Genomic DNA, 15,991 nt, shown 5'->3' with positions numbered 1-15,991 from the left:
ATTATTTCGAGATATCTAATAGAATTTAACCCACCTTTACTATCATAGTGGATTCATCATGGCAGTTATACCCTTCAAAAGCTTCCATTCTCATGATAATATTCTTATCATTGATTTAAATTTGAAATGTGATGAAATCGGAACGTTTGCTTAGCTGTCCATGTTCTCCGTTTTTAAATTTCATCAAAATGCGACCTCTTGTACACTGTCAAAAAAGTTGTATTTTTAATACAGAATATCGACAGCCATGCAGGAGGCCTGTACTAAGACGTAATTTAACAGCAGTTTTGTTAAGGATAAAAAAAATTTTTTTTAACGGGGTACATTCGAACCGTAAAATCACTTCATTAGAATTCAAATAAAGAAAGCTCCTTTCCTGTAAACGTGTCCTAATGCTATCAGATCATTGTGTACCTCATAAATGGGCAACTCATGTCGGGTAATTACGAATGAATGCCACAGCTGTTCAACGAATAACTCATAATTATTCATGTATTAGGCGAAGTGCAGTTGAAATAGTGATAGTTGGCTCAGAGCCAAGTCAGCTATATAAACCGAATTCGTGTGGTTAAAATATGCGTCATTTTGTTAGAAATGTTATTTTCCTTTTTTCCTTTAGAGATTAATGACTTTCACATTACAATGCAAAACAGAATTATTTTTAGCTCAATTGCCTTGGTGGAAACTTTCACTCAATTCTATTGCCATCTGTATTTAGAAAACATCACAAAACTGGTCAATATATCAATATCTTTGCTCTACGGAATGCAATGACGGTGTGCTGTTGACCTTATACAATAACATAATGAATACCATTTTATCGTTTGGCTGAAATTATTGATTTAATCAGCCATGGATGAGTACTTTGTGAGAGCCAGGACCCAAGATAGAGCAAACATAGGAACGAAAATCCAAACAACTTTTACTTCCTTCTCAACCCCAGTCCCCTTACATCGTGACTGTAACCGCCACAGTGACAGAAAAGGAATAAGAAGATTACTGTTTATGATTAACTGGAAGCTGTACTGTACGCTGGCAGGCTCAGATCCAGGGGCTGTGGTGAAGCGCAAATTATGAAAAAATTCTATCCACATTCAACGCAAAATGGTATAGCTTTACATATAAAATGAAGAACTGAGTTTGACGAATTTGATAACTTATACAATAATATTCCGTTCCGATAATTACACTTTAATTAAAGGAAGATTCTAGTGATGTAAATGTCGTCTGAGGATGGTAAAAGAGGAAAAAGAGGTGGCTTACATCCTATTTATGATTTTCATTTGTTCCCCTACTCCTTTCCTCCTACTATAAAAAATAAAAGGAGAAATGAAAACTTAAAATTATCAAACCAAATGGAAAATAGAAGATTGAAAGGAAGTCTGTATGGAGCTTTGCTAAGAAACAAAACTCCTACCAGCCTGATACATATCGAATTCTACATCCTGTATAGAATTACAAGAGATAAGGCATTTTAACCATTCAGTTGAAAAAGCGTGCTGTGCAAAATATTACCTCATTCTCTACATAGAAACTTGATAACAGTGTAAGCTTGCTGTATTAGTAGTGTCATATAACATAAGTTTCATACCTTCACAACGATATCACGTGAAATTAGAAAATGTACTTCAGGTTAAAGGTCAATAGTATTGCCGCCATATTGAAATCGGTGACTGGTGGCGCTAAGTACGAACACTAATCAAAAATAATTTTCGCTATCGACAAAGAGAATAGAAAGTCAAAGTACTCGCGAGTTAGCATGAGATCTGTTCGTGTTTATTTTACACAGATTATTTCAACAAATGTGATACACTAGTGGGAGTAGAAAAGTGAAGGTGTCATTCCCAAATTTCGACTCCTCCCCCTTTAGTGACCTCCAAGCCCCACCCTCTCCATTAAAAATAATGAAAAGAATAATCGGAAGGGGTTGGGGAGGATTGATGCATCACATCTAAGAACCAATGTTACTTTCCAGGACCTATGAATAACTTGAACATTCAACACCCTTTGTCACTGACAAATTTGTAATGCATTGTAAACATGTTATTTTAGTCAAAAATAAGTATTGTTTTCCATTGAGTTTACTGATGCATCTGAGTAACTGATAGTCAATATGTTAAACTAAGTAGTACAGCCAATTTCCTTGATAAGCCATATGTATTCAAAAGGATATTTGTCCAAATATCTTTGGACTGTTAGCAGTGCGTTTTAAAAGAACAGATACAAATAAAAAATTATTTTGTACCTACATTTATTAAGAAATCATGGCCGCTGATAGTCATAATTTACTGTTGATAACCGCGGGTAAAAGTGTTTTTTTATTTTTGCAAAGTGAAGATTGTTTCAATGAATAATACTCCATACATTGCATAAAAATTTCAACTTTGTTTTGAAGGGCGGAGGGGCAGAAGCTGACCGGGGTTTGAAAGGTCCCCCCTTTCCTCCTCAATAAATTGAGATGCACATGCAACGTGTGTGACGCGAACACACTTAATCATCATAAAAGAATGCATTAATATATTGGAAATCTCTACAACTTAGAAGCATAGAAACTACTCGTGAACTACAGATAAATATATTCTTTGATATAAACTTCGTTTTCATTAACAAATTATTCCAGATTCCATTTTGGACAACATTCAATTGGGACCAAGAGTTAAGTCTATGGAAATTCTTGAGAAGGTAATTTCAGCTCAATTGGCTTTTTCAGATTGTATGTAGGTATTCCTGCATTCCTGCAAGACATTGTCAGTTTTATTGTAAAACAAGAATAAAATGGTAAATCAACTGTACTCTGAAAATAAGCCTTGTATTACCATGACAACGGTGAATAAAGATAACATTCAGTCTGCCTGTTATCACAGCTGGACCATATGTTGACTCGAATGGAAGATCAAAAATTAAATTTGGCAATGAATTTTTTTAAAGATCATTACTAGCGACAAAATCATCATAACTATGTGACTAAATATCACCCAGTTGGGACAATTTTTTCTATACTGTAGTGTCATGTCCTGCTTCAGAGCACTCGTATTGTCAGTATGAGCAGTATGAATATCATGCCTTTATCAGATCAAGATTAGGAACTGTTTGTACTGTCAATACCAGTGCTTTGAGAGCATGATATTGGAGTACAGTTTAGAGAGGTATTAGCATTAGAAAATCGTCCCAACTGGCTGCTAAATGGAAGCAGATCATGAATATTCAGTGAACAGCCTGTTATCATGGATTCCACAAGCAGTTTATCAGCCTAAATATTGAAGACTTGTCATAGACATTCAAATATAGTCATGCCTTCATAACTGTTGTAAACGGAGGGTAAAGGTCAAATGAAATTCCCTGTGTTAAGTAAAATTAAATTATTAGGTCTTCTTAAAAACGTGATCATAACTTAAAGGTACATGAATAAGTGAACTATCAGAAAGTTAGATAGTTGATATGCTGAGCAGTATTCATGGACGAATCTAGGATTTCATAAAGGAGAGGGGTGGCCCTGGGGTTGTCAAGCTACCTCCCATATAGGGGGTATAAGGTCCTCCCCTAGAAGGAATTATAATTGAATATTTGAAATGGTACGTTCTGAGGCATATTTTCAAGCTAGGTCTGTAAGTACGTCTTCACACAAGGAGCTAAATGAGATACCTTTAAGTCGATTTCGCTTGTCTGCCGGGGGAGGGGGAGGAGGGATTTGACAGAGGAATGGATATTGGCTAGTATTTGATCCAAATATGCTATAAAGTCATAATCGAACTGAAATACTCACAAAATAGCCACCTAACTTATGACCACATTGAAACAATTGTTATTTAATTAATGGACATACTTATAAATATCAGGGAGTAATTTGGAGGATGAAGACCTACAGGAAAGTTTAAATAAAAATAGGATTGGTTTGTCATCTCATGTAATCATATGTTTATATATTTAATTCTCTTATATGAACAAAAGACGGAGGGAGATAATATATTTATTGGACCTACATGCATGTTCCTTTAACTTAACCATAATAATGTTAAACTGATAAAAATAGCATATCACATGTTGAAAGCTAAGATGAACAGATGACGAACAGAACGATGATAGATTGTCTCGGTAAACACTACATGAATAAAAAAAACATAATCAAATAAATTTATTAATATGTTAACCAGTGTTTTTTTCCCTTCCCCTTTGATTTGGTTTTCTATTTGATTTTAATTGGTTTACATTAATATTTCTCTCTCAGGTAAAACTAATATTATTTGCTTTTCAATGTTTCGTGTTAATTACCACCTTGCCCTTGAGCGATATTAATTTTCAAAAAAAAATGATTCAGACACTCAAACCCGATTAGCTTGATCAATGAGGACAGAAATTATCAAAAGCAGCAGTAATTGCTATATAGTTGACAAGAATCATTTGCGGTATTTGTTCTCTGTGGCGGCACCAGAATGTCCAGGATAAGGGGGGGGGGGGAAGAGAATGGATGGCAAACGAAGAGTTTGGATGGAAATCAGTTTGGAATAACATTATAGCACCTGTCATAGGTATAAACTCGTTTACAATACGGGCATATTTATGAGCAGCTGGGGAAGGGGTGGGAAACTGGGGGAAGCATAATGATTGGGTATTGTTCCTAATCCCCCTTCCTCCTTGATGTCACCATGCACACTATGTTCACTAGGTGTCGACCGAATACTATTTGTGTCCAAATTTCGAAACTAAAAGGGATTATGTTATCCAAAACACCTGTTTTTGATTATCATCTCAGATTTTTACTCAACGTATTTAATGAGTAAATACTAAGATATTAATCAAAGCCTATTCCGTTGACCACTGGTCATTTGACTTGCTTGTTTGTCATATTTTTCATTGATTAACTAGTCACTTGTCTCTTGTTATATTGACCAAAGCAAACAAATCGTATTATTTTGAGCAATTGTTATATTTCCTTATTGGCGTCAAAAAAATCATTCCAAAACCAGCTGAAAAAATAATAAGTTTGACAGATGAACTAACGTCATAGATTAATTTTTAATTCCTATGAAAGAAAAGCCTTGGTTACGTGTCTGGGGCAGGGATCAAATTTCTTTAGTAAATTCGAGGTGTTTGTATAGTGTAATGTTGTATACCCTGCTGATATGCAACATGCTCTCAAGGAGTCAGTGGCCGAATGATATATCAATGTGTCCTTGCAGTGTCCAGTTGGACCAGACAGTGTTTATAGCCCAACCATAAGTTTGAATTTTGACAGATGAGAACACTAAATGACTTTATTATATTCAATGCAATCTTCATACTTTCTATGTTTGGTCGCGCACACCAAAAGAAAAGAAAAACCCAAAACACTTACACTTCTCATCGGTTTATAGCTTCAAAAAAGAGCACTGAAATTTCCTTAATCGATTCATAAATATCTTACTAGATATATTTCGATTGATATCACCCAGTATTAATATGACGGAGCACGTGTTACATCTGTTCGCAAATAAGGTAATTAATTGCTTGTGGTCACTGGTAAGTGGTCAGTTAAAATAATTATCAAGGTAGAACTACAGATTTTGTTTTACTTAAGCTTTTATTCCTGTGAAGTGAACCAGCATAATTGACCGATAAATAAATTCCAACTCTACATCTTCAAGACAAATTTATGTTTCCCGGTAAATAACTCGATATTATCCAATACAGGTATGTACTGCTTCATATTTCATTTTATATATACTCAATCAATTTTAAATTGAAGTTCGATATGTCCACTAAACTGAATTCATACGAGAAAGGAGTCTTGTAAGAGACAAGTTTTCCGGTGACAGACAAAGTTGCAATTATAATTGGCAGATTTATAAAACAAAATCCATACTTTATGATAACCTTTTTTTCTCTTTGTAAGAATATTGTTTTTTTTTACATTTATTTATTTATGGACACGTCTTCAAAAATGTAAGGATTTTAATGAACATTTCTTTCAGATTACCTCTCTCGAGTAAAACCTTACTTCAAGAATGATGAGACTTCTTCATACAGCCGTCTTTATTGGCATGATTGGTGTCTCTTTGGCGCAGACTTATGGGTTAAAGAAAAACGAATTGGAGGGAATTCTGCCAGTGAATGAAACAAGACCAAACCAGAAACCTGATAATGGAGTGTGTTATATTGACTGTGAGTAAACATTGCATTTAATATTTAGTTGAATGAGACAAAATAAAAATTAAAAGGAGAGGCAAAAATTCAAAAAATAACTGTCATCCTATTATTATGTATGATGGAGGAGACTTGTAATTCTCACGAAAGCTAGAAAATACCGTGCTCATTTCGAAAGATATATTGGTTCGTAAAATCGGGAGAGTGGGGAATGGGAAAGGTTAAGGGGTAGAGGGGAAGGGTTGCATAATGTCAATGTGTCAGGTGATAGTACCACTAGAACATGATAGCTCTGTATACCTTTTTCTTTTCTTTTTCATATTTTCATATTCTGTTACGGACATGGATGGCAATATTAGGTAACGTAAGAACCGCTGTCGTTATGGTAACATTATCCATCTATATAACACATTTGCCTATTAAATAAACAAACGATAAATAGTGACGTCGTTTCTACACACCTGCTCAATATATCTCCAAAACAATGAAAGGGAAATGAGGAGGAGGGGTATAGGAGGGGGAAAGGAGGGGGTGGAAGGGGGATAGAAGGGGGATATAAGGGGGCAGTTCATAACATGCATTGTATCATATTGTTTAATGATGCCCCCCGTATTAAATGTTATAGTTCCGTTTCATAAAGGAGCTATATTTAGGTTGGTTCTATAATTTCCCTTTATTTCTAGAGATTGCTACTCCAGTATTTGAAAGTTACTGAACAATTAATCAGAGACACATATCGACTCTCAAAGTGCACCTGGAAATATGTCATGAGCTGGTTAATATTTACCTATAAAGTATCATGATTGTTAATATTTATTTGTTACCAAAAGAGCCACAAAAACGTTGTAGTAAACACGCAAGGTCAGCAATATATACTATTTTGTAGCAAATCCTATACGGCAGGGAAGGGGGTCCGGATGCCAATTTTAGCATATAGTAGCTCATAATTTAATATTAATATCTACTTTGATCATTTATTTGCAGCATCTCTGGGCTGTACTATTCCCGGTGACCAAGTAATCAACCCAAATGACGATGGCTGTACATTCTGTTTCTGTGCGGATGACTTGAGTGTGGTATGCTGTAAAAAGTAAGTACAGTAGTCGGTAATAGTCGTATGTCTGCTTACTTATGCTGAATTATGCTAAATTATGCAAATATATGCTAATATATGCTAACAACTATTAACAATGAAAAATATTTTTAATTGTCAAGTTTTTGACTTATTCGGATGATTCATTAGGTCGTATTTAAAGTTATATTCAAGTTAGTTTACTAATTTCAATTTATTATATAACGAATCGTATCAAAAAAGTGACATAATTATGCATGTAATAAAGACGATCTGGTAGTTGCTAAAAACAAAAACAAAAAACATAGACTAACTAATTACTTGAATCTAATCAACCGATGCGACATTTTGCCAATATTGTCTTTCGTGCTCTCGTACCAGTATTTGGGTAATTCTCTTCTTGTTTAATATCAACAGGTTCCTCAAAAAATATAAAAGAACCACATAATCGTGTTTCTGTTTGACTTCTCTGTCCCATAGCAGACTATTATCACGATTCTGGTCTCGATAACGCGTTCTTTCTGTAGTTTCTAAAACCCTCCTTACGTCACAGCTAAATATCGTTGTTTTTTTACCTGTTTTATCATGTTTTTGTTGTATTCTCTCTATTTTCTAGAGCTCCGTATCCGAACGTTGCAGACCCATACCGATGTTTTGTTTACCTCTATCAACTCCAGGACACCTGTAAATATAAACGCGAGCCAAAGTGCAAGACCCGATGTGAGCTCCTTGGTTGGTTTTATTCCGAATACGAGCACCTTGTCACCGAAACGACTGCTTCACCATAAACTAACCTAAAAACAAAAAAACTACAAATTTTCTTGGTCGATATTCCTAGGGTAGGATTTACCACTAGGACATAATAGGTTTAGGCCCAGTGTCCTATACTAAACAAGGCCCAAAATTAAATAGTACCAAACAAATAAGGAAAAGCAAATTGGGGGAAAGTGACTCAAGTGAAATAAATATCGCTTAAATAAAAACGATATTTGTGACCTCTTTCCTATTACCTCTTTCCTATAACTTGCAGAGTACAGCATCATCATACATCAATGAAAAACAGCCACGACAGTTCTTAACTACGTGCTCCATTGCACGTGTATTATATACATATATATTAACTACGCCTATGAATTAAAATATCAAAACACAACACCTGTCTTTTGTAGCCTCACTTTTACTGGGGGCGACGGTATCAAGTTGTCTGGCTCTCTCTCTCAGCGCCAAAGAGGTAAATCCAACCCTGGATATTAATGGCTAGTTTGACTATATTATTTCTTTTCCTGCAGTGCTGATAATCTAGCGATATTTTCTCCTTGATGCACGTTCGATCGTGTCACATAAAAACTGATTTAATTTCTCAAACTGATAATTTAAAAGTTTATTCCCTTTTTTCTCATAGCTTTGGTGAATATAAAATATATTTTGTCTTTTAAAGGGAAATATCCTTACATATATATTTTCTGTCCTGTTTTTTCTGGAACTTTATAAAGACCAAATTAATTTAACATGACATTGTTAATGCGTTTGTTTAAACCATGAAAATAGCGACATATACTCATAAATAATATCCCATAATGCACTTCAACACATTTGTCAATAATAGTCTATGTAATTTGAATGCTGAAGAATATAATCTGAGGTGTCATAAATCAAGTTCAGTTTACTGAATAGTTTGTTATTGAACCTTACAAACAAAAAGAAAATCAAGTTTTGTAATTACTTCAAGCTTTCTCAAATTCGCAAAATAACAACAACTAACACACTCTTCAATATACCATCACGTGACGGACAGTACTAAAGATAATGATAATAAATAATGCTTAATATAACCATTCACAGACAAATAATGGTGATTATGTTTACTTTAAATACTTTCTTAAGCATTTTTGTTACTGAAGAGTTAATTTAGATTCTAAAATACTGGTACTTCTTCTTCGGTTTAGTTGAGTGAATCTTAAGGGATAGAAAGTCAAAAGAAGCCGACTTGAAACCACATCTATGGGATGATTGTGGATGACCACTGGCTTATACCAAGCCTTCTCTTAGCGATGCGTGTTCAACGGAATAAGGAGACGCGCCCATTCAGTGTCACCATCCGACGGTAGAGAGTTTACCTCAGTAACTGAACACTTTCTTACAAACTGAGGGATGTGAGGGCACCCCATGAAATCATCACTGCAAGGTGACAACTTTAGGCACAGATAGTTTGCTAAATATGTTCTGAATTCAATGGATACTTGGTAAATGTATTTGCTTGCATTTATGGGACCACTGTAGTATAGTCCAAGGTAAACAAAAAAAGAAAGAATATTTAGAATGAGAATTGACATTTTGATACATCAATATCACACGGAATAAATGCTCGCTACCAGGACACCACGCACCTTGCATCGCGATGGTGTTACTGGGTAATTGCATACCATCAGCTCTTTTATCAATATAATCATAAACTATACATACTTTACATACTAACATCGCATCATTGAATGTAAGTTTATCGCGAAACCAACCTGATTAACAACGATAGACGATTAAAAACGATACAGATTTGTTTTACAATTTTGACAGGCTGACAGTTTTCAAATGATTCTGTTTACTCTAAAATTAGTAAAGTTCGTTTCAAGAGCTCTTTTCCGTTTACAAAATTGAGGTGCATGGTACATTCTAAATCCTAAAAGTGATTAACATATAATGGATTGTCATTTGCTTTTGCGCATGTCCGATTTATTAAATATTTTATTTTATATCGAATAATCTTTTCTTTTACATTTACTTGTTTTGGCCTGCAGTGATATAAGCTCAAAATTGACTACGTGCGCAAACTATGTCAGTATCTCTGACAATTTACTGATAACATTGTCACTTATTTTTATCGATTTAATATTTGTTGCGCTCAAATGATTACAACTACTAAAGGTTAAAAATTCTTGATCAGTCCCAAACTTTTACAGAGTTGAGGTTGGTGATACGTGAGGGTTTGCTGTGTTAGTTTCTTTATCATGCTGTGATGGGTTCCTCTAAAAACCTTCACAATTACACCCGACCAGGACATAAACATGACGGGTATCATATGAAATTTGCAAACTAGCAACAATCGTGATAGCTTTGATCAAGGTTAAAATAATGTTGAGCAAAGTTGGAATATTGAATATTCTCGCGAATCTGAAAGCGGTTTTAATAGCATTATCAGAATTTAATTTTGTCAGAATTCTGATGCTAAACGTTTGCAAAGGAAAACTCTCATCATTACTACCAAATTTGAGCCCCAACTTGAAAAGTCGAGTTAAGATTTAAGCCTCACATAAATTTAAAAATAATAATTGCAACATCTCTTTCCATTTCCCTACTCCCAAATGATATTTTGGGCTCTTCACAAAATAATGAAAAACTTGACTCCGTGCCATATTTACTCCATAGTTACATTATCTTTTATGCGCGTGCGTGGTTTACTCAGCGTTTCAATGGAAGAGTCGAGCATTAAAACATTTTGGAAGGTTAGGGACTTTTAATTGATGCTAGTGTGGTACTGCAGGGGTGAGGGGTGAGAGGTGAGGGGTCAGGGGTGAAGGTAGGGTTTGGGGTAGGGGAGGGGATGGTGGCGAGTGGGTGGATGGTTAACGACTGTAGATAATCCATGGGTAATATTTGTATATAATGGGATGGTGATTATGAGAGATTTACTCATATTTCTTTGTCACAGCGACTAAGCGGACACTGCCAGCACCAATCTGGTTACGTCACCATATAATATCTCCAGCCTGGAAAATATCACTTTAACGATTTTTGTTTGGCAAACTGCATAACGCACCCTCTGTTTATATAGCGATAAAAAGTAACATTTTGTTTAAAAAAAAGTCAAGATTATTGAAGTATAATATTTGATTTTCCCACCTGATGTCTGATGATCAGCTAATATAATTTATAAACTTCACACCTGTCTGGTATATATCAAAATTGGCTTGAGTGTTTGCATCAACCATTAGCTGATTAATTTCTGCCACTTTTAGCTTTATAGGTGGAAGAGAAAGTCATGAATTCAAATAAAATTATGTTGGAAAAGTTTGATACCAAGCAAAGAGAAAGTTTATAACATTTCAAAAAAGAAAAGATGTCAATGGAGAATTCATTTTTTTTCAAATGTCACAGGATATTTTATGTTTCATACATTGTATTGTCGATAAAAACTATAATCACTATATTAGTTCTAAAAATGTTAGACCTAAAAGAATTAACTTAGTTTCCTGTTTGTAAAGCTACTATACAAACAAAATAGATGTAACGAGAAAATTCGATACCATATGGATTCATAAAACAGACAGAATCCAAACTTGTGTTTATTTCTTCCTAATCCGATAAATAATATGTATAGACTCAGTAATTTCCTCCCAAAAATGTATACGTAAGCATTTTGTTTTAATCAACATACAGAAAGCAAACATGTTTTTTAGGTAATGCGGGTCTTGCGGGATGCTGTCATTGTGTTTAATGTGGAATGGCATGCTGCCACTAACTAGTGCAGGGGTTCCCTAACTGGGATGCATGAACCCCCAGGGGGTGCGTGAGTCCATCCCAGGGTGTTCGTGAGACGTTTCTGAAAGTCAAAACTAGAGTACTTTTTGTTGAACTAAAATCTGATATATCATATAAGTTTGTAATGTACAAAAGTCGTACCTTTCGACACACTCTTTTCGCGTACCGTACGCATATGTTGCCATAGTAGTACCGTAACGTACATGTGATAAATAACTGAATTATGAAACAGACACAGGCTGTTATGCGTATTATAGTATAATAATGACTCAGATCGCGTCTCGAAAAGTTGGGGGTTCGTGGACAACTCTGACATCCACAGGGGGTTCGTGGGGGGGGGGGATAAAGTTAGGGAAACCCTGATCTAGTGAAATCTGTTTATTCGTCACAGACAGAATCACTGCAATTAAACTTGAAAGTCATCAACTTTAGAAACGCATTTGTATAGAAACACCAAAATGAGTCCTCAAATAATTTTCTTCTATACGCCCGGTCGGAATCCAATTCTCACAATTGACTTAAATTAAGGGACTGTACAGAGAAGGCCGGTATAGTGTTCAACCCTAAAGGCTATATAAATCGGTCTAATATAGAAAACTTATTCAATGTTGTAGGCTTATTTCCTTTTCAAGGTCGACTTATTGATATTTTCCCGCTTACCTTGGCCCGATGGCCACCACCTATATGATGAGAATTCGTGGTCTGTAACGATTAATCAATGGTCTCACTATATTCGGATTAGAACGTGTATATGTGCAGCAGGAGTTCCCCCCCCCCCCACCCGCCCCAAAGCCTCTAACCCACTGTTTTCTCCATGAACTCTTCATGATAATAAAGTTTGACAGGTAAATTATTTATCTGTTAGAGGAACAGGAAAAGCAGTTACGTTCACCTGTATGATAGGAATGTTAACTAATGTAGAAAATGGCAATGTTACTTTACTGTTTTCTTTTTGCTAACTAAAATTTGCTACATTCAATATTTGTCTTCTTTTACCCCAAGAATACACAATACCCCGATCCCTATCCCCTCAAAGAAGAAATGGGCAGATCATTAATATGTTCTACACCCTAGTGACAGGATGACATCAGTAAAATTGGATGCCCGTTTGTGACTTTTAAGCCTTTATATTCCTTTCCCATCTGAGTGTTGTCATTCTTGATGTCACTTTCCGTATAGCAACCAATGAGAGTTGCTTTGATGTTCCACTACTATGCAGCTAGTTTATGTAGAAAATGAAACGTATAACCTTCTTTTGCTAGAAAAGAACACGAGCAGAACATTTGCCGACCTCAAGTAATCACATCAACCTTGTGGTTGGAAGCTATAATATCATTCAATATCTTTTTGATCAACTTTTTGGCAATAGCTTATTGAAAATCAAAATATTATTATTTCCCTCTCACCCACACCCCTCCAAAACGCACATAAAGGAGTGTTATATGTTAAAATACAAAACAAATACTATTTATTTTTAAATATATTTTATTCGATTTCTTTACTTTTTGCGCTGTTCAGGAAAATGTCAAAATTTTGATCCAATATGACGTTATTAATGACAGCAATTGTAAATATTAACAAATATTAATTTTATATTTCAGCAGCTGATACTGTTGATTTAGCTATCAGACATTGAGAGTAAATAAGTAATTAATTGTTTAAAATGTTTAATTATGATCATTGTCATTTGGGGCGTTGCTTTATATGTTCAATAGATATAAGCAAACGAGCTGTTTACATAGTATAAAATAAAACAATTAATTGTTGAATTATTGCCAGGCTGGCGTTCAATAGACTGAAACATTCTACGTAGAATGAACGACTGCCCCAGCATGTTAAAGGCATGTATAACTATTAAAGAGATGCCCAATGACTGTGGTTTAATGGTTAACAACATTATTGGAAACTTTCTGAATCTTTAGGCCAAATTCTTAATATCATTTAGTATCGTGGGGAAAAAATGTTGTAAAAGTTTCATATTATTTTATTAGTTAATTGATATGGCTACAGCGAAGTCGGTGATGTCATCATGATCATTGAACTAACAGTTTCGTTGCTTTTTTTCATAGCGAATCAATCATTTACCCAATGAAGAAAACCACATTCTTGGGAAAAATGATACATATCGATAAAATTTTAAATACAGAAAACATTGGCAACTAAACAAACTTTGCAATGTACCAATGACATTTCAAAGATGAAATCTAAGAAAAAAAACACTGATAATAAAGAAAACGTTAAAGAAGAAGAAGAAGATGATATCACAAACAACCTATTGTTATCCAATTGCCTGAGTAAGGGAGGTCTATAACTGTTAAAAATGCCTACATTCAAACAAGCAGTTTCGATCTCCTTGATTCAAACAATCTTATCTAGATACTGAGGTGGAAATTCAATAAACAGTGTAGAATAATACTAAGTAAGATTGCCTGCCACCGGAATATCGCTTTAACTGTGATGAGGTTGTCTCTACTTGCAACATTTAACATCGTTACCAAGTCAGAACCAGTTCAATTTTATCCCTTTAAGTTAAAGGAGTTTACTGCCTTTAGCTTTTAACTTAAGGATATTTTCTATACTAGTATGTATTCATGCTGTGATGGGTTACTATTGAACCCTTTGTAATCACCCTTTTCCCTTGACAGGACAAAGAAAGTGTGCGTTATTTGATAATCTTCATATAAATCTGTTTAGATGTCACGTCTTCGAGTCCTGTCTTAGTTAAAGACTTCACGTTTTCCTTTTTTTTTCTTTCTTGATGGCAATCCACTTGAGTAGGGTGGTATATACCTTCACGTCACAGAAACCCAAAAGGGAAATGTGTCTAATAAAGAAAGGAGTTAATGATACATAAATACGATGGTATCAGACAAGGGCGTAGGAACCGGGGGCTGGGGCGCCAGCCCCCCCCCCCCAGTGAAAAATATGGGGGCGGAAGTATCATTCCGCCCCCCGCTTCGCAAGTCAGAAAACCCCTTTTTCATTTCCAAATGAGAAAAAAATCTAATTTGGATCACCAAATTGCATCTAAGGCCAGGTGAAAATGCATAATTATTTACAAAATGGAGTGGGTGTTGAAGTGTGCTATATTGCACCAAATTGCATCTGAGGCCACCTGGAAATTCAAAAAAAATCCTTAGACCACTCCCCCAGGCCGGCCATCAGTCTTCAGCCTCCCCCCCCCCCCCACTCAAAAGTACCTTCCTACGCCACTGGTATCACACCACTTCGTGCATGAAATAGTATCGCTTGCATTTCGACAATTTTTGAAACGTCTTTTAGCTATGAAAGATAGAACTATTCCGGATACTGAAACTTCCAATAATTCCATTACGTATTCTTCGTATTAATACGTAATCTTTGAGAAATATATGCGGAGATTTATTAATCACTGTACTACTGTTGCATGGATTGGGATCGGTAGCGGATGTGGAGTGAGGTTGGGAGGGTGGGCGGGGGGGGGGGGGCTAGGAAGGATACCAACTGGTGTTTTCTTAAATGCTCAAGACGGTAAATATGAAATAGCCTATACTAACGTGTTTCATAAATTTGAACAAATTGAAAGCTGATTGAACGGCAAACTAACCAAACGTACTTATTTTGCAAACTTAACCACTATCTACTGCCCCCCCCCCCCTCCACCCCACTCTAAGCCACTAAGCCACTCTACATTAGCTATGAAACACCGTTTAATTTCACATTTGACACGTCACTGTATAATCTACCGAGAATTTCATCCAGACATATAGCTTCCAGCAATATAAATCATTTGGTAGGTAACATTTGTTGTTTATTTCTCATGTTGCCATTGGCTGCCTGTTGACGGAAATGAATATTCATTTGTCATTTACCAACCAAAAGAGGTAGTCACAGAAAAATATGCGCATGCGTTAGTTTGATAAACAAACGTTTAATACGACTTTGCACACCATATATGTCTGTCTGTTTGAATTCCCTCTTTATATTTAAAACAATAAGCTGTGACGTAAGCAGAACCTTGTTGGCAGGGCAACAGAAGCGCCGAAATCATTACCCAGGGGAGCACCGAAGTGTTAAGAAGTTAATCTCTTCAAATCTCTGTTTAGCTCGGAATTAAACCAAGCCTTCGTTTTGGTTAGGATGGCTATGTTTTCCGGAGGCATCAATATATTTCGAAGGGCGTCTTTAGCTCAGATATTATTTTTCTAGCTTTTCGTATTATTTTCCATTTGAATATGTCATATTTGAATTCAGCCAATCCGACATAAATATTTGTCAAGACTAGGT

General features: G+C 35.4%; 1 protein-coding gene across 1 annotated transcript; it reads left to right on the top strand.

Moving 5' to 3' along the window:
• Window positions 1-4,715: 4,715 nt before the first annotated feature.
• On the top strand, window positions 4,716-7,980 carry LOC139964085 (uncharacterized). The gene is made up of 3 exons (XM_071965436.1): window positions 4,716-6,138; window positions 7,105-7,210; window positions 7,809-7,980. The coding sequence occupies exons 1-3, from the start codon at window positions 5,982-5,984 to the stop codon at window positions 7,978-7,980; spliced, it is 435 nt and encodes a 144-aa protein (XP_071821537.1). The 5' UTR covers window positions 4,716-5,981.
• Window positions 7,981-15,991: the final 8,011 nt, after the last annotated feature.

Source organism: Apostichopus japonicus, chromosome 22, assembly GCF_037975245.1.
Source record: "Apostichopus japonicus isolate 1M-3 chromosome 22, ASM3797524v1, whole genome shotgun sequence".
Classification (NCBI taxonomy): Eukaryota; Metazoa; Echinodermata; class Holothuroidea; order Aspidochirotida; family Stichopodidae; genus Apostichopus; species Apostichopus japonicus.
Note: the sequence above shows the minus strand (reverse complement) of the source record. Positions and strands in the feature narration are given on the sequence as shown.

Bases quoted from the DNA above. Each gene is read 5' to 3' on its own strand.
- LOC139964085 (XM_071965436.1), top strand. From the start codon at position 5,982: ATGATGAGACTTCTTCATACAGCCGTCTTTATTGGCATGATTGGTGTC. The intron at 6,139-7,104 runs GTGAGTAAACAT...ATTTATTTGCAG, and splicing joins TGGAGTGTGTTATATTGACT to CATCTCTGGGCTGTACTATT. The intron at 7,211-7,808 runs GTAAGTACAGTA...TCTATTTTCTAG, and splicing joins AGTGTGGTATGCTGTAAAAA to AGCTCCGTATCCGAACGTTG.